The sequence below is a fragment of the Cnephaeus nilssonii genome (genome assembly GCF_951640355.1).
Source record: "Cnephaeus nilssonii genome assembly, chromosome: 7".
Lineage (NCBI taxonomy): Eukaryota > Metazoa > Chordata > Mammalia > Chiroptera > Vespertilionidae > Cnephaeus > Cnephaeus nilssonii.
Window position 1 is genome coordinate 8,269,334 of NC_137078.1, and position 19,467 is coordinate 8,288,800.

At 45.2% G+C, this 19,467-nt stretch overlaps 1 protein-coding gene across 1 annotated transcript; it reads left to right on the forward strand.

Moving 5' to 3' along the window:
• Positions 1–2,013: 2,013 nt before the first annotated feature.
• On the forward strand, positions 2,014–17,016 carry IRF4 (interferon regulatory factor 4; the record flags this gene model as incomplete). Its single annotated transcript, XM_079777310.1, has 9 exons — positions 2,014–2,052; positions 3,357–3,634; positions 4,999–5,185; positions 5,970–6,058; positions 6,712–6,856; positions 9,214–9,321; positions 11,720–12,073; positions 14,897–15,009; positions 16,873–17,016. Exons 2-9 carry the CDS (start codon positions 3,416–3,418, stop codon positions 17,014–17,016), a joined length of 1,359 nt encoding a protein of 452 aa, XP_079633436.1. The 5' UTR covers positions 2,014–2,052; positions 3,357–3,415.
• Positions 17,017–19,467: the final 2,451 nt, after the last annotated feature.

Below are 19,467 nucleotides of genomic sequence, written 5' to 3' on the forward strand. Positions count from 1 at the left end.
GGTGAGCACTGGCAGTGAGTCCCTTTTCGCTCCCTCCAGGTCCTTAGGGGTAATGAGGACATCAGGAGCTTTAGTGATTGGAATATAGTATTGTTTGTACTCACCTCACCATTAAAAAATCACTTATTGTAGATCAATATGACAAACGAGGAAACCAGAAGATGGCGTTGAAGATTAGCAATCACAAGAGGTAGACTGGTAAGGTCTCAGAAAGTTTTATACAGTGTCTGTTGTTTTGAACTTCTAAAAGTGGATGAGTGGAAAAGTGCTGAAACTAACTAACCCTGAGCAGAGTGCACATGCATGACAGTGTGAAAAGTTCTAGTTTACCATTTTTGTTCTTAGCCATCTCCTTCTGTCTGTTGTTTGTGAGCACTTTGGGGGAAAAAACAGTTCACTGACTACAATGTAAGGCAGCATAATGGCAACATTCTTCACCTTGTTTACTGAAATATCCCAAGTTCCTGGAATAGTTCCTCACAAGTAGTAGATGCTCAAAACGTATTTGTTGAATGAATGAATCTGTGACAGGATGAGAAAGGAAGAAGATGTTATGACCAGAATTTCCTTTGAGCACACCCTGTTGTTTATTACAGAGACTCTGATCATGGAAAATTTACTTGGGTGAATATATGTCATCCTGTTAATTTCTGAGAAAGTTCATTAGTGTTAGGAAAAGTGTACCTAATCTATGTCTGACTGCCTATTTTATTCTAGACTAGACTTAGTGTTTTCTTTGGGTAGGAGACATTGACCCATCATAGGAGATTAAAAGAAAAACTGAGAAATAAGTGAAATCAAAAGCTTTTCAAAAGTTGCCAGTTGAAACTGGGGTGATGGTGGTCTAAAATCATATAGAAACTGATGATCTGACGGTTTACCTGAAATTGTTAAGTAAATAAACATGCTCAGAGTATAAAAAATGCTGTGGTGAAAGTTTAGTAGACAGGTATTCAGGCAATTAATTTCAATATTAAGAACATCTTGGAAAATTAAGTAAAATTATTCCTATTCTGGACACTCCTATTCTCCACTACTAAGTTGCTTTCTACCCGGTTGAGTTTAAAACTATGTCATTTTAAATTTTATTTATTGATTTGAGAGAGAGATTTGTTGTTCCACCTATTTATGCATTCATTGTAGATTCTTGTATGTGCCAGGATGGGGGATGGAACCTGCAACCTTAGGGATGACACTCTAACCAACTGAGCAATCCAGCCAGGAAAACGAAGTCATTTTAAGGTGACCTGAAGTCCAGAAGCAAATAAGCACTTGGATACTTCAAGATCCCTCTCTCAACTCTCATGTACCCATAATTAAAACTTTGGGGGCCATGCATTGTCTGTCATTTCAAACATACAGACTGTATTTGAACCACAGTTTTTAGCTCAGGGGATCTGGGCCGGTTCCTTTTTTTCTTTTTAATGAGTATGCCTGTCTCTCAACACCGCAGAGGGGCAGAGTTCTCAAATACAGCCGCAGGGCCTAGGATGCCTCCACCCACCCTCAGTTCTTCATCACGGACAATTCCTCCGTCTTTGGTTACTCTGCAAGTGAAGTCCCCTTCGCACCAGATTCCCGCTCCTACACTCCCCCCCACCCCCCACCCCCCCACCCCCTACTTCCCGCCCTAACCGCACTGCTGTTGTTTAGCTGTTATTAGTTATCGACTAGCCTCCTGCAGGTCCTGGAGCAGAGGCGAGGTCCCCATTTCGCGCCTTGCCCTTCTCAGGAAACCACCGCCAGTGAGGGTCCTCGAGGCGAGCTCTCCGACTCGTGGGCCTGCGCGGGGCGGGGTCCGAGAGCGCCGGCGTCCCCAGCCCGGTCGCGGCGGTGCCTCGCTCGCGGGCTCCCGGATCCCTCCGAGCTCTGCCCTCGGCTCGCAGCGCCCCCTCCCCGCCCCGGCGGGAGCAATCGGCCTCGCCCCGCCCCAGGCCCCGCCCCCAGCGCGGCTTTTAAGCTCTTAAAGTTCCTCTTTCGCACCTCGGAGTCTTAGTTTCACCATTTGAACTTGGAACCCACTGCTGCCCTCGGCTCCGAGTCCGGGGCAAGGTAAGACTCGGGGTCGGGCAGGAGCACCGACGTGAGGCTGGCGGGACCGGGAACCTGGAGGGAGGGGCCAGAGCTTCCCGGGACCGTCCCGAGGGCAGCGCTAGGGACCCCCGCTTCTGAGCCGGAGAAAGCACGCTCCCCCTGAGGGAGTCCGGATGCCCACGCGTGTGCTCCCGGCCCACGGTTTTGTGCGGACTCTGCGGAGGGACCCCGGCGCACGGCCCGAGCATCTCTGCCGGCTCTCCCCGCTCCCGTGTCCCCACTCTTCTGTGGGTCGACCCAGCGCGGGCCGGGGCGAGGTGCTGGCGTGCGCTGGACCAAATGGAGAGAGACTCTCGGGGCCTCAGAAGTGGCCGGGACGGGGCCGTCGAAGGCACTCACCCCGGGCAGCAGGCTTTCCCTGCGGGGGGACAGTCCCTTACTTCGGAGACTCCTTCTGCCCGTTTGCTCTTAAGGGACCCAAACTCACCGTGACCTCCGGCGCGTGTTTCCCTGGCTGGCGGTGAAGGAGGAGGAGCTCCAAATTTGGGCACCCGGGGCCTGCGCTCTGCTGCCTCAACCCCAGCCCTCCCCGGCCTCTCGCCTTCCCCACACCCTCCCCACCTCCGCCAGCCTCCGGGGCGCAGAGGGTATCTCCGGCTGCTTGGCAGCGCTCCTCGCCAAGGGCCGCGTCACTGCCGCGTGTTGCCCCCAGGGTCCATTTGACCCTTGCTCTCTGGCGAGGGCTCGGGGGCATTCTTGGGACAAAGCGTACGGGTGCGGGAGGAGGCCAGGAGAAGGCTGCTGGGTGCCGAGCATCTGGAACTCCCCGGCCGCAGGCTGGCCTGGTGCCGGATTGGCGAGCGGGGGCCACCGAGGGGGTGTGAAACGGGGAGTGGGCAGGAGTGGAAGCTGACAGTGAGGGAGGAGTGGACTGACACCGGCTTCAGGATGGGCAAGGAGGAGCGGGAACCTTTCGTGAGTGCGCAAACGGAGTGCCAAGAAGGGTGGCAGCTGGATTTGGGAGTGTGAGCAAAGGCTGGGGTGTGTGCATGGGCTGTGGGGTGCGTAACCAGAATGGGGAGTCTAAAAGGTGGGGTGGGAAGACAGACTCCGCGGAGGAGGCAGGATTGTGCTGGCCAAGGGGACCAGCCCCGCAGCTGAGAGGGTGTCTTCTCTGGGGGACCTGTGGTGACACCGACCTCACAGCGCGCGCCCTGCTGCCTGGAGACCCTGGGCCTCGTGGTCCCTGCCGCAGGGGTTTGGGGTCGGTGCCCGGAGCGCGGAGCCGCGGTTCTGAGGGAAGATCCTCCTCTCACCGGCAGCGCGGAGAGCACGGGAGGCAGATCCTGAGCGCGGGAGCGGGACCCTCGGTGCGCTGGGCATGAACCTGGAGGGCGGTGGCAGCCGAGGTGGAGAGTTCGGCATGAGCTCCGTGAGCTGTGGCAACGGGAAACTCCGCCAGTGGCTGATCGACCAGATCGACAGCGGCAAGTACCCGGGGCTGGTGTGGGAGAACGAGGAGAAGAGCATCTTCCGCATCCCCTGGAAGCACGCGGGCAAGCAGGACTACAACCGCGAGGAGGACGCCGCCCTCTTCAAGGTTACACGCACGTGGGGAGCCCGCGGTCGGGATGGGGGGAGGGCCCCCGAGAGCCGGGCGGGTCCCAAGCCCGGGGTCCTCGGGGCGCCCAGTCCCTGCGGGGTGCGCCCTGGCCCGCGGTGCAAAGAGGGAAGGGTAACCCACCGGGACCCCAGGAGAAGGGGTGGTCGCAGCAGGGCGGGCGGCCCGGGAGCAGCAGGTGTGGATGGGCCAGAGCCCCGGGAGAAGAGGTTTCACCTTCTCTAGTGATTTCACACACGGGAGGGCCGGTCCGATGCTGAACGTGGGGCTCCAGCAGCACTCGGGGAGGCAGACGGCTCCAGCGGCCGGAAGTACCGGTACCGGGGCTCAGTCGGGGGAGGCCTGCCTTCCCAGGACAGTAGCTGGAGTGTTCTTGGCAGCATTTCTGTGGGTTTCGCCGTTTCCATCGGAGCCGCTTCCTGTACTCCTGGGTCTTCCCTTGCCTCCTCTAGTCAACTTGTGTTTCTCTCTGTCTTTGTGAGCACCTGTGGGTGTGCTGGTCAGTCGGTCCCCGCACCCGCCCCGCTCTGGAACTGTTTACATGTTTCACTATGTTTTTGTTATTTGTCTCGCTCCGATTTTTTTTTTCTTTGATTCACTCTCTCTGGCTCCGGCACTCTCTGGTTCCAGCTCTCTTTGGGCCGCTCCATCCCTATTTCTCCCTCTATTTCTCTGCCTGCTGGTCAGACTCCCTCTTTCCAAGTTCTCTCTCTCTCTCTCTCTCTCTCTGGAAATTGTTCTCTAAGTTTCTGTCTTTGTCTCTGCCTCTTCTCTCCCCACCCTCTTGGGTTTCTCTCTTTCTCTTTCTCCTCCTCTAAATATTTCTCTTCTTCCAGGATCCTCTCTGGGTCTCCCTCTTGCTGTGTATGTGTGCCCCTGTCAGGATTGTTTTCTCCTAGAGCAGTTACCCCGTGAGCTTTGAATTAGGGCCCAGCCCCACCACCTGTGGGCTGCACAGGTAATGGGGACTTCCTCAGGGAATTTGCTCTCAGAATACCTCAAACTGGCTGACAGCTCACCATGCAGCTCTGTCCCTAGTTCCAATCAAACCCACTGCAGAAACTGGGTGAGCAGGTCCTTTTCCAGGGATCCTCCACATCTTACCCACCTGTCACAAACACTTAGAGAATATTCCCGCCACTTGTCTTCAACTCAGCAATGACCCAGACCGCGGTGACAGTGCTGCACATGGAAGACCCCTGGTGTGTTTCTCGCCTACATTTTGAGCAACAGTGTGAATTTGAAGCACAGAAGCATCATTTTTTTTCCTTTAGAATTGCAATTTCCAGATTCTTTTTAAAAAGACCTTGTATTTTAACTTCCCCCCTCTTCTTTCCCACCAGGCTTGGGCGCTATTTAAAGGAAAATTCCGAGAAGGCATTGACAAGCCAGACCCTCCCACATGGAAGACACGTTTACGATGTGCTTTGAACAAGAGCAATGACTTCGAGGAACTGGTTGAGAGGAGCCAGCTGGACATCTCAGACCCCTACAAAGTATACAGGATTGTTCCCGAGGGAGCCAAAAAAGGTGGGACTTCCTCGATCTGGGTCACAGGATATTGGCAGTCTGATACTTGTAGCACCTTAATTTCATTCTGAAGCTCACTTTTCTATTTGTGTTTTCAGTAGCTTGCCTGCCATCTGCCCCATGGTCAAGCCCAGCAGGCTCATTGTCCGAGTTCTCTGGGTCACTAATTGCAAGTCTTCGGGTTTTAGTGTAGGGATACTCTCTCACACTCCACGTCTACACCTGGGTGTGTGCACCTGTGTATTTCCCAATTAGGTCTATTAAGTTATGGGCCAAATTTCCAAACAAGAAAATGGAGAACTTGTTCAAAGCTTTACTTATTAGTTTTTCAGGATTAACCTCTCATAGAGGGAAGCATTCATACATTCATATATTGCCACTATTTATATTAATAAAAATGCCAACTTTTAGGGTGCACTATGTTCAGCTGGGCTGCTTATTCAAATTCAGACTCCCTCTTTCCGACCTTCTGACAGTGTGTCAGAGTAAAGCCCAGGAATCTGCATTGTAACACACCATACAGGTGACCTTCTTTGCAGCACGTTTTGCTGATGGGGCCCTTTCTGTCACCAGGTGCCTTCCACACAGCAGGACCTTGTAGAAATCAGTTTAATGGAATGATCAAACAATGGCCCAAGGGAATTGCTGGAAAATGTCTAATTTGTCAACAGCGTTGCGCATTCTAGGAATTAAATCCTCAGATATATTTTCTAAGATTTGATGTTTAGTTATGTCAGTTCCCTTTTTTTACATTGTGCCATTTCCCTTTTGCAAAAACATACAGGAGCCAAGCAGCTCACCCTAGAGGACCCACAGATGACCATGAACCACCCCTATACCATGCCGACTCCTTACACCTCACTCCCAGCTCAGGTACCGTGGAGGTGCAGGGCTTCGGGAAGGGAAGGCGGGGGAAACACAGACAAAAACAGCATAAGCTTGTTTCTGTTATCAGTCAAACAGCTAAACAAAATCCCTGGGCATTGAATGAATGCCTCACTTTCCACAGTGAGCTCTCGGGGTTGGTTGGGAGGAGCGGAGGGCTGCATGTGTCTGCCTATTGGTGTACACTTCCACTACTGATTCTGAAATCTTCTGGGAAACAGACCTATTGTGGAAGTTGGCGATTTTGGAAGTAGTACTTGATATCATGTGAAACCACGGGGCAGCTGATCTCTTTAGACATTTCTGATGTGAATTACCGCTCTGTGGTGTTCACTTTGGTGGGGAAGAGATGGCAAACTTCCTTACAGGACTTTTGGCGCCAGCTTTAACCATATGACAGAGCTTTGCATATGTCATTACTTTACATCACTGTCTCCATTGTGCTATCTTGATTCTTTATGGATAGTTTTCACCTAGTGTGATGAGCCATTCACTCCAAGGTCTTTCAGAAGAAAAAATGATTTGGCTGCCAGCCAAATAAAAGATTGCCTGAGGAGTTTGGGAGGATATAAAAGAATCTGCTTCCCTTTCCAATGCCCACGAACTGTTCTTTGCTGATCTGGTTGCTTTCATCTCTTTAGCAGGTCCATAACTACATGATGCCACCTCATGACCGAAGCTGGAGGGAATACGTCCCTGACCAGCCCCACCCTGAAATCCCTTATCAATGTCCTGTGACCTTTGGACCCCGAAGCCACCACTGGCAAGGCCCAGCTTGTGAAAATGGTGAGGACCGTGCTGGGGCAGGTTGCTGTGGCTGCCACTGACACAGCAGAGTGCACCTGGCGAACGGGCCCTGGTCTCTCCTACTCTGTCCTCTGGGCAGACCACAACTCTCTCCCCTTATCAGAACTGCTGAGAAAGACGTCACACAGTGAATGAGGGTGTTCCCTCTCCTATGGGATGGTACGGTCCTAGGAGGAAGGATGCCAAAGGTTATAGACGCCTGGCCTACTGTGTGCCAGGATCTATGCTTACAACTACCTTATGTGAGATCTTATTTAAACATCATGGAAATGACTTCATGTAGCTAAAAACTGCTCCATTTTTTTATAGAGGCAAGCTCACAGAATGTACTCTATGAAAGTGAAGGGCTGGGATTCAGTTTCAGATGTCAAACTGATTAGCTATGTTTTGTAAATTACTTGTTCAAAAGGTTAATATTTTTTACCCTTGCTAAATAATCTTAAGCTTTACTTTTAATCTTCAGGAAAAAAATAAGAGAGAGTATATTTTAGCAGCCTTCCCTCCTGAATTGTCCCTTAATATTGACTGAAGGCCACAAAATTTTGCTAGTCTGTTTCTGTCTACACATCTATAAAATGGGTTTATTCCAGCTCTGCCCAGTCCCTCTCTCCACAGGGGCACCAGGAGATTATTGAGCTAGTATATTTCTCTTAAACAATGTTGTACCCATTGTAGTTGTTCTTGGGATTAGAGGTGATAATAAGAAGGGAATAAAGAAATAAGTAACATAAACAGTCTCCACAAGGTGTGTAGTACTGATTTTGGATCCCAAAGGACTTTAGTCATTCTAGATGAGCTGTGGTACCATGCCCGTAGGATCCCCAGATATCAAGATGAGTTCTCTCAGCAGAAGCACTAATTAGTTAGGTGAAGAGAAAATTTCATGTGGTGTATTCAATACAGCAAACACAAGCTTTTAGAACTTTAAAAAAATTATTGGTTGATTTGAGAGTGAGAGAGGAAGTGGGGGAGACAAAGAGAGAGAGTGAGAGAGAGAAACATTGATTTTGTTGTTCCATTTATATACACATTCATTGCCTGATTCTTGTGTGTGCTCTGACAAGAAATGGAACCCACAACCTTGGTGTATTGGGATGACACTAACCAACTGAGCTATCTGGCCAGCGCCAGGCTTTTAGAACTTTTGAGTTAATTATTTAAATAGAAATCTTGAGATGGATCAGCACACATTATTTTGTATGTTCTGGAAAGACTTGGTCAGTCCTCGTTTTTCTAGTCTGTTCAAAGCTCTTGGCATATGGCATTGAAGAAGTTTAAGATCTGTATTGAGTAGCATGTTTACAGAAGAACTCAGAATTCCGTTTTATTAGCTTTCAATAATGACTTCAGCAAGGATTGGTTTTCTAGATCATAGTGGAAGATTAGCTAACATTAAACCCGTCTCTGGAATTCAGACCTATGTCCAGTGCTTCGGGCTCTGTTGAATTAATAACTTCAGTAAGGAGACAATGCCCAGAGCTACGCAGAAAGACAGGGTAGGCAGGCATAGCTTGAGAAAGACAGGGTAGGCAGGCATAGTCATTCGTTGACCTTAAATAAAGTGCAGCTTCTAACTGGGCTCTTTGGCGTGAGAACTTGTGTAGACCTGAGCTCACAGTTCTGCTGTTAACTTGCTGTGTGAACGGGGCTAAATCAGTTCATCTCTCTGAGTCTCAGTTTCCCTGTTTATCAGTTATGGAGTGATGTGGTCAAAGGGTACAAACTCCCAATTATAAGATGAGTAAGTTCTGGGGATCTAATGTACAGCGTGGTGACTATTTAGCAATGCTGTATGATACTGAAAGTTGCTAAAAGAGCAGATCTTAAGTGTTCTCACCACACACACAAACACACACACGTAATAGTAATTATGTGTGCTGATGAAGGTGTTAACTAACAGAAAGAAAGGAAGAGAGAAGGAAAGAAGGTAAGAAGGAAGGAAGAAAAAGGAAAGAAAAGAAAAGGTAAGAAAAAGGAAGGAGAGGAGAGGAGAGGAGAGGAGAGGAGAGGAGAGGAGAGGAGAGGAGAGGAGAGGAGAGGAGAGGAGAGGAGAGGAGAGGAGAGGAGAGGAGAGGAGACAGAAGAAAATTACTGTGGGAGAGTTCTGAATTTCCTTCCAAAGCTGTGAAAGGCTCCTTCCTCCTTCGACTTTGGTTTTTCCCATTGGACTGCAGCTTGTCTTTGCCTTTTGGGAGAGCCAGTGGTCAGCTCCAAAGGGCCCTGAAGCCCTTCCCTCCCAGAATTGGTGCACCCCCAACCAGGGGCTAATAGCCACACCTCAGGAGTGGAGGCCTTCCTATTTGTGTACAAACTCTGACTTTTATTTGCAAATACAGGTTGCCAGGTGACAGGAACCTTTTATGCTTGTGCCCCGCCTGAGTCCCAGGCCCCTGGAATCCCCATAGAGCCAAGCATAAGGTCTGCCGAAGCCTTGGCCCTCTCAGGTGAGTGTGGCTTACGGTCTGGCGGCACCCAAGGGAGGCTGGTGCCTGCGGTACTCGCCTCGCTTTTGGGTAGATTTGATGGGGTGGTTGGTGAACACAGCCCGTGGGCCCTCACTTTCCTCCAGCTGGTGCGCGGATGTGTGTGGACACCCCTGACTCCCCACCTTGTGGATGAGGAACATTAGAAAAGTTAGCACCCAGAAGCCAGCTTAGGATTCTGATGCAATTCTACATGCTGGATGAGTCATTTTACATTCTCCATTAGCATCTATCTGAATTTCCTAGAATATGCAAACACCCCAGTTTCCTTCACCTGGCCCCTCTTCAGCTAACAGCCTCACAATGTAGTCTATCTTCTTGGAAAAAAAGCACCAGGGCTTCTCATCTTGAAAAGCTGATCATCCTTCCAGGTTTAGCCACAAACAGTGTTCTCATCAGCTTCTCAGGGATGCTAGTTCTAGCTGCCTTGCCTTCATCACAGTTGCATTCATATTGAGATATGTCTTGCAGAAAATATGGCTTAGATCTGATTTTCAAGGTTTCATTTCTAAAAGAGTCCTGGCACCTTGGAGATCCCACCTGTTTAAGGAAGGGACCTCAAGGTGTACTAACTATGTGGTGTATGCATATTTCTTTTTTAGGTAATGTGTTGCATTGTTTTAAAATGAGATTTGTTTTTTATATTGAAAATGAAAAGCTTAAGTTTCCAGATTCTCCTGTGCTCCCCCTCCTGCTTCTTTAAAAATCAGTGACAGAATCAGTTAAATTTTCAAGGTTTCAGGGAGACAAGTTGTGGGCACCTTTCTCTCTACAAGGGAAGCTGGAGTTTTTGTGGTTTCGTCCTTTTTGGTTCCAAAGTTCTGAATGAGGCTGCTGCCTTCTTCCTAGATGTTCCTGAATGTTGGAGGAAGGAGATTTTCCAAGCAGAAAGGCTTGTGTTTGTTTTTAGAAATTTTCGAACGCTTTCTTAAGCACCTACAACTTGTGTGGGTGCCTGAAGAGTAGGAAATAACAGCTATTTGTATCACTGTGACCTTGTGATTTTTGATGACATATAATGAAATGAAACCTACCCTGCACGTCACCTCTAATGGCCAACGCCCACTCTCCTCAGGGTATGCCCTCCCAGCTCACTCTCTGCCTATGTTTATAACAGCAGAAATTGAAGTGGAGAATTGAGACAGTATGTGGGTTAAGACTCAAAACCTGACATTGAGGAATAGAAGGGTTTTGTGGGTTTCTGTTTTTGGAATGCATAAGACAGATTAATTAGTTGAATGCATTTATTAGACAACTGCAATTATCATTCCTTTTTAAACCCATACATTTGCGCAAGGGTAGCTGGTGCCTATCCACAGAGTCCTCGTGCTTTGCTAAGGGACCCTTTGCAATCCTAGGTTGGTCCTTTCAGTCTGTGGGTCATAAGTCAAAGAAGGTTCTGGAATCAGCAAAATTTTATAACTGAGTTCATCTTGTTTAATGTTTTAGAAAGCACCATTTTAGAATTATTTTCAAACTTTAACATGTTGCCTAGTGGGATTTCAGCAGACTTCACTGTGAGAATATTTGTCTTATTGAATCCTTTCCTTCTACATGAATTAATTTTATTATACAAGTAGTATATATGCTGTGAAAAAAACTAATTTAAAAATCAGAAAAGCAAAAATGAAAAATACACATCACATTCCCACCACCCAGAGCTCACCACTGTTAACTTAGTGTTTAGCCTTCCTGAAGCTTCAATATGTGTGTGTGTGGTGTGTATTAACCTAATGGCATCATATTGACATTTTAGGGTAGTTTCAGATGTGTGGATATATTTGCTTCCCCACCTAAACATCATTATACTATTTCTGGTAGTAGAAAATATATTTGGATTTTATTTTCTCCAAAATCAAAACTGATTGTCATGCCTAAAGATGAATTTTTGTTCAGTGGTACATGGCTTAGTGTTTTAGACATCACCATTACCTCATCACAGAGAGACAGAGAGAGAGAGAGAGAGAGAGAGAGAGAGAGAGAGAGAGAGAGAGGAAGCTCTTTACTGTGGTGTTCTCTAAAAATAGTCAAACCTATTTTTTCTAGAATTAATGAAAGATATGCTCCCCAACCCCCAAAAAAACCATGGTCACATAAATGGGGAAAATGCAGAGTTAGACAACATCTAATTGAGTTGTGAGCCTTTTCTATCATCTCACTGTCTGTGAATCTCCAGGAGCGAGAAAAAGGCACGCAGATCCCAGACTTCCTAGACACTGGGACTTTTTACTTTCTATGGAGCATCTTGGGGCAGCAGTGTCCCACCAAATGCTGTACTTTGTGTGGTAGTTTGGCATCAGGAAGGGTGTGCAATGCTCTTGGTCCCTTAGCACTGACCCCAAGTGCTCTGTGTTTGCAGACTGCCGACTCCACATCTGCTTGTATTACCGTGAAGTCCTGGTGAAAGAGTTGACCACGGCCAGCCCTGAAGGCTGTCGGATCTCCCATGGGCACACCTATGATGCCAGTAACCTGGACCAAGTCCTCTTCCCCTACCCAGAGGACAATGGTCAGAGGAAAAACATCGAGAAACTGCTGAGTCACCTGGAAAGGGGTGTGGTCCTCTGGATGGCCCCTGACGGGCTCTACGCCAAAAGACTATGCCAGAGCAGGATCTACTGGGATGGGCCCTTGGCATTGTGCAGTGACCGGCCCAACAAACTGGAAAGAGACCAGACCTGCAAGCTGTTTGACACACAGCAGTTTTTATCAGGTAATGCACCTCATTATCGGTTAGAATGGAGTGCCTCACACCCGTGAGCCTACAGAGAGAGAATAAGGTGGTGCTGGCCTGTCTGCCACAGTGGTCAAAAACAGCAGGTCACTCACCCAGACCGAGGATTCCTTCTGTTAATCCTGATCCCAGAATAGGTTTCTTGTTTGGTTCACATCTCACCTCTCCTTTTACCACCAGCTCCTCTCCATCAACAGAAGGGTGTGAAGAGGAGGGTGATTGCTCAGGGGGATGTGGTCCAGGCGCATGGTTTGAAATTCTGGAATTCAACAAATAGTCACCTAGTAACAAGGTTCTTGGCTTATTGGCAGTATGATCTGAACAGGCACATCTGTGGATGTTTCAGCTCTTTTAAGGTCGTAGGAAAAATGTAACTGTGAGAAGTATATTGGTGACATTCTTGGTTATGAGATGTGTCACTTTGTGCAGATGGGACCAAGGATAGTATGCTGAACTGATTTTGAAGGGAAATTATAAGAAGGCTTTGAGCTTCTTCTATATATGTGTGTCTCAAAACATATTTTCCAGAACCAGTAAGTTTTGTTTTCCTAGTTTTGATTTCATGACAATTAAATTAGCCCTGGGCTGGCTTTTGTGAAACTGCTGGCTAAGTTATTGCCGAAGTTTCAACCTAAGTGTTCATGTGGCCATCTATATGGACGCTGCCCTTTGGGAGGGAGAAAGCTGTTGTAACCTGCACTAATTGCCAGTTCTTTCTCTACCTGACCCTAACCTATTCTTTTAAAAGTGCCCCCTTCGGAAACGCCTGTGTCTTCAGGTTTTCTTGTGCCCTTCTTTCCCTGAACGTCCCTCTTAAGTCAAACCATTTGCAATAAAAATGCTCTGGCACATTAACCTTTGCTCAGCTTTTTGGGTTTAACTTGCCCAAATTCGCTTAGGCTCATTCAAATTCTCTTTTAGTGCTGAAACAAATATTTCCCTAGATGACTAACGCTGCCACAGAGCTGTGACAGGAAGAGGGAGCACGGTGTCAGGTTCCCTAAGGCAGCACCTCAGGTGACAAAGCCACCTGCGTCTGAATACCCCTTCCTAACCAAGCTGCAGGATTGTGAGGCTTCTCTCTGTCTGGAGCCCAGCATGGTGATCATGGTGATCACGATGGAGTCCTGAGAGTGGGGTCTGAATGTACCCACTGGGTTTGGAACTCCTCCAAGACTGTGGATCCTGGTCTCTTTGGATCCAGAAGCTGCCATAGGGCTAGGTTTTTGTTAAGGCACCCAGGGAAATGGTTCTTGCTTCTCTGAGTTTTTCTCACGAGGCACCTTTTAGGAAGGTAGAGGCCTCTCATTCTAATGAGACAGTAAGTTCCTCTTTGAGTCACAGTGAACTGAGAGGTGGATGCAGTCAAGAAGTGGCAGGCATGACGTGCCAGCTGTCAGCATCCTCGGCTGCAAATTCATTTGCCTAGAATTTAGTGTTTATCTGTGAGCAAGAATTACTCTGGTCTTTTCACTTCTGTAACCCAGAGCTGTGCTTTCTGTCCACAGCAAGCTCTTATCTGGAAGTGTTCACTGAGGTGCAGGGAGGAGCCTGTAGTCACAAGCCGAGTAGACCAGCTTCTGCACAATCACAGGGCACCTTCAGGGTATCGGGCAAAGGAGGCAGGACTTATTCAGATAACTGTACCAACCGCCATCCTAATGAGCTTGTGGAGGTGTAGTCTCAAGCCTCTGTGGTGTAAATGCCTTTTATACATCTTAAGTTGGTGAGGTTTCATTTGAATTCTGGAAGAAAATAACAAGCAGGAAGTCAGTCTAGTGAGTTAGCTAGAAACTCCTCTTCAGTTGAAGAGAGCAGTGGAAATCTTTGCTATCTACCCATTCAGGATTTGCAGGCTGCCAGGGACAGCCCCAGAGGCACCGCCAAGGGTGTGGATCTGATAAAGATGCAACGGTGCTGTTCTACAGAAGTCACGGCAGAGACTGTCAAGCGCCCTTCTTTGGCAGAAGTGACATTTGAGTCTAGCGGAAAGAACAGGCGCAACTAGAGGCTTGAGAGTTACCTTGAATGTGGGTGAGGGGACATGGCTCAACGTCGGGTGCTGAACACATCTTTCCAACAGTGTTCTGTTCTCCATTTTGCAGTCTTAGGGTAGGCGTGGTGGCTTCCACTAAAGTGGGGCCCCTAGTCTTCATGGCTACCCTTTCCATCTCAGACCATCGTCTGTCCCAGAAGGCAGGCAAAAAGTCTGCTGAAGTCACACAGTTTGGGCCTCGTGCCAAGTGGGACGCCACTGCCCAGAACTGGGCTCAGTCTCCAGGATGGTGACAGACCTTGTCTGTGGTGCCCAAGTCACACAGAGTCCTGGGTTGACAATGGATTGTATCAGCAGCTTTGAGAGGAGGTTTCTAAGTAATCCTGGGACAAGTCATAAAATTCTGATTGTTTTAAAAGAAAACTTTGTATAAATTATTCTTTTGCCTCCACATGGCTATATTTCTCTTCCTTTTTCTTCTCCTTCACTCCTTTCTGCTACCTTTTGCATCCTCATGGGTTCAGTACTGCAAAGCAAGGTTCTTAACCTCCAATCCTTATTCCCCTGAAGAATCAAGAGAGACCTGCACCCTCTGAGGAAAGCACAAATAGGAACAGGTACATGGAATTTTGCATGTGGGCTAAAAGCCCCTCTTAGAGAAGTAAAGAGTACTCATTCCTGTTTTAGTCTTAAGAATCAACACGGAGCTTTTGCTGCCTGGTTTAACCTCTTCTGCTCAATGATGAGGGTTTCTGAGCATGTTTTTGTTTTGTTTTGTTTTGTTTTTTCTTATGGGGTTTCTTCAGAACTGCAAGCATTTGCTCACCATGGCCGTCCGCTGCCAAGATTCCAGGTAACTCTGTGCTTCGGGGAAGAGTTTCCGGATCCCCAGAGACAAAGGAAACTTATTACTGCTCACGTGAGTATTTAGTCACATCTAAATGATTGTCTCCCTATTTTTAACCAAGGACAGGGGTCTATTTAGAGAAGTATCGTAAAGACAGGGAGGGAGGGCTGTAACTCAGTGCACGTGCAGGGAGAGCAGCCCGACACCACATCCTGTTCCCAGTCCTAGAAATCCGCTCCTCAGAAGGGGAGCTAACTTCCAACCATTCCATTTGTCCCCTCTTTTTTATTTTTCAAGGAAATTGTCACAGTTCCATTTTATAAGGATTTAAGAGGATTGATGCTAAAAGTTGCCCTTTAAAATTCTTCAGTTTAATATTGCAATCAAAAGGCTGTCTGATTTTCATTTGATGGAGTTTTCCCCAAATGTGTATTTTGTAGCTCCTTCAAATGTTTCCCAAATCTTTTAATTTCTGGATTTTTGTTTTTAAAAAATTATAATTATTGGAAACAAGAGCCAAGTGTTATTTGGAGGAATGCAGGGAGATCAGACCATTGTAATATCCTGAGGCCGAATTTAAGATGGGTTCAACTGTGGCAAGTAAACACCTGTTTTTATAAAAAAGAAAGAAAAAGAGGTTTATATTGATAACATTTAACATTAATTTGCCACAGAAAAGAGTTTTGAATACCTAGGACTTTTGTATTTGAAAATTTTGCATTGCTACATACCTTCAAGAGTTATTAATGGGCCCAAATTATGAGCAGCGAAGGTAAAAATTATACCACATAATATAAAAATTCAGGTCACATTTTAGTTCTGATAATGTTTCTTATTGAAAACTGAAATAAAACACTATCTAATCTTAAAATGCAGTCCCCCTTCTTGATTGTAATATAAAAAACAAAACAACCAATACACAAAAATGTAATCCTGTGGACTTCAGATGTTTCTCACGATACTTCGCCAATGATTGATATAATTACTGATATAATCTTGTTAACAACTGGGATTGTTAAATGACGAACTAAACTGGGCATTGATAAATAACATTTAAGAACTTGGTGACAAACTCCTACATCAATCTGACTTTAAGGGTTTTGGATGCGCTAGCTTTCCTATAATTAGTCAAGGAAGGGTTCCCCAGGCGAAGACCCCTGAAATCATGTTGTACCCTGTGGTGCCGCAAAGGAAACGGGTTTGGGGGCGGGGTGCCCAGGAGTTCCTATTCCTCTTATTACGGATTTAATTTATTTTGGGTTCTTCATATGAGTATGCTTAAGTTGCTGTATATCAAATAACATAAAGGTTCGATTTAATAGCAGCATTGACTGAAAGTACTTGGTGTTTTTAGATGCTGTAAATTTAGGAAAAGCTGAAAATTAAATTTTAATATTGAATGCAATCACACTAATAGACAAATTAGATTAATTTGGGAACAAGTAAATGTTCCCACAATAGCAGTTTTGTTGATGATTTTGCTTCTCTTTTTTTCTCTTTAGTTAAGAAACACAGATGGTCTAGGTCATCCTGGAATTGTAAGACTGTTCAGGATGATCCCCTTCATCCTTGTCATAGTGACCTAAATTCACTAAATATGACCTCAAATTTCCTTTTAATTTGGTCATTTTACCTGATTTGTTGCAGTCTCGGTTAAATGTAAATTTCTAAAGACAGATGATTTTAAAGTATCATCTTTACCTTCAATTGAAACCCAGAATTAAGTAGATTCTGTTTAGAGGTTGATGGATGGAAAGATGCACAAAAATTGGTTCTTCAGAAGGCCCCAAGTATAAAATGTTTTATGTGTTATAGCACCTAACTTTGGACTTAACTTTATTACACTCTTACATATATTGAGTTATTTAATGATAAGCCAATTACAGGATGTTAAAAAGAATATCTTAGTAATGTCTTCTTCAAACCTTTTTAAAGGTTGAACCTCTACTGGCCAGACAGCTCTATTATTTCGCTCAGCAAAACAGTGGACACTTCCTAAGGGGCTATGATTTACCTGAACACATGAGCAGTCCAGAGGATTATCACAGGTCCATTCGCCACTCCTCCATTCAAGAATGAGAAACGTCCCGTGATTCTGCTTCATTGTAAATATCTGACTATGACACCACAGCTGATTGAACCCCCTTCATATTGTTTTGTTTTTGTTTTTTGACGACACTTGTGAGGAATCTTAGCAGGAATATGTGTAGAAAATCAGCTCCATCTGATTGACAGACAAGCTTATTCCAAAAGAACGGATGGTGGTCTTGATGGTCTCCCGTAGATTGCCAACATTGGTGATAACTGTGAAATTAACCAAAGGGTGTGTTTACATTCACTGAAATGCTATATTTTATTTGATGTGGATTATTTCTTGAAGACTGAGATAACTTATGTTTCAGTGTTGACCACTAATAGAGTGATGAAAGCACTTAAGTGTTGTATTATTTCTCAGGGAAGTAAAATCTATAAATTTGAGGCTACTCTGCTCACAAAAGAAACAAATTAATACATGTAGGAAATATTCCTGCTGTAGAAAATGCTTGCTTATAGAAAGAAAGGAGTCTTTGACTGAGGTTGGGCCACGGTGCCTCCAGCTTTTGGGTGGCCCATCTCCACAGCTGGCCTGGGTCTCACCCCAGGGTTACCCCCAAGCCCTGCCGTTCACTCCCTGTTTGCTTCCCTCTCAGGTGCCCCTGGAAGCCAGTTGGTAGACTCTGTTGCTATCTTCTTGAGCCAAAAAGCATTAGGGCTACCTTTGAGTAGTACTTTTTTTTTTATTCCGTATAAAATTGCTACATAACATTAGATATGTTTTAGGTGTACAGCATTGTAATTTGACATCTGTATGCACTACAAAGTGAGTGACCACCCCGAAAAGTCTAGTTATCATGTTTCACCACACAATTGAAACCCTTCATTCAATTCACGCCCCCCTCCCAACGCTTTCCTCTCTGGTAACCACCAATCTGTTCTCTGTCTATGAGTTTGTTTTTGTTTATTTGGTTGTTTTTGTTTTAATATTCCACACATAAATGAAATGATATGGTATTTGTCATTCTCCATCTGACTTATTTCATTTAGCATAATATTCTTAAGGTCCATCCATTGTTATAGTGCATGGCAAAATTTTAGCTTTTATCTTTTTTATGCCTAAATAATATTCATATATATCACATCTACTTTATCCACTTATCCACTGACGGATACTTAGGTTGTTTCCATTTCTTGGCTGTTGTAAATAATAGGGAGCACGTGTTTTTTCAAATTAGTGTTTTTGTATTTTTCAGATATATACCCAGAAGTGGAATTGCTGGGTTATATGGTAGTTCTATTCTTAATTTTTTGAGGAATCTCCATACTACTTTCTGTAGTGGCTGCACCAACTTACATTCCCACCAAAAGTGTATAAGGCTTCCCTTTTCTCCAAATTCTCTGCGGCTTTTTTTATTGTCTTCTTGATAATAGCCATTCTAACAGAAGTGAGGTGATATATCATTGTGATTTTGTTTTGTATTTCCTTAATAATTAATGATGAACATCTTTTCATGTGCCTGTTGGTCATCTATATGCCTCCTTTGGAAAAATGTCTATTCAGATTATCTGCCCATTTTTAAAATCTGGTTGCTTGTTTTTATGTTATTGAATTGTATGAGTTCTTTATATATATTGGTTATTAACCTCTTGTCAGATATATGATTTGCAAATATCTTCTCCCATTTAGTAAGTTGCCTTTTCGTTTTAATGGTGGTTTCCTTTCACTGTGCAGAAGCTTTGTAGTTAGATGTAATCAATTTGTTTATTATTTTTCCTTTTGTTTCCCTTGCTTTTAGATTCAGATCCACTTGGGTACTACATTTTCATCTGTCCTACAACCTAGTAGTGATTGATTAAGATTCTTTTGTCCTTAGTCGTATTCTGTAGAAATTATTGCTTAAATTGTTTTTTCTTAAAGAAGAAAAAAAAACCTCCACAATCCAAGTACTAAAGCTACATTTTGGAAACTCAGTGACATTTCCCCTCTTAGCCTCTTTGTTTTGTTTGGCTATCAGCGAGTTATCCATGACAACACTAAGAGAAGGAGCCAGTGCTTTTCGATTTGGTGAACTCTGTTAGGAAAGATGGTGACGGAATTTCACGGGTTGCATAACTGCAGACTCAGTGGGCTGTTTTTGCTTATTTTGTATATTATATGCTTCCTCATGCCAATAATGGTTTGACATGTTCATCATTAATTATTAGGGAAATACAAAACTGGGCTTTTTCCAAATAAATCTTTTTATAGAATCACTAAGATATACACTTACTTACATAAGCCTGACCACTTGTTTGTTTTTGAAAAAGTACAGATATTTAAACATCCAATATTTTGATCAAACTACAAAACAATTGCTGTTACTCTCAGGCTCAGCAAAAGAGTTGGTAGTTTTCAACTACATGCCACTCTTGCTCTAATCTATACTTTTTATCATTAACAAACTGTATATATCCCTTGCATTAGAGAGGTTATAACATTTCTCCGGTTTAGTA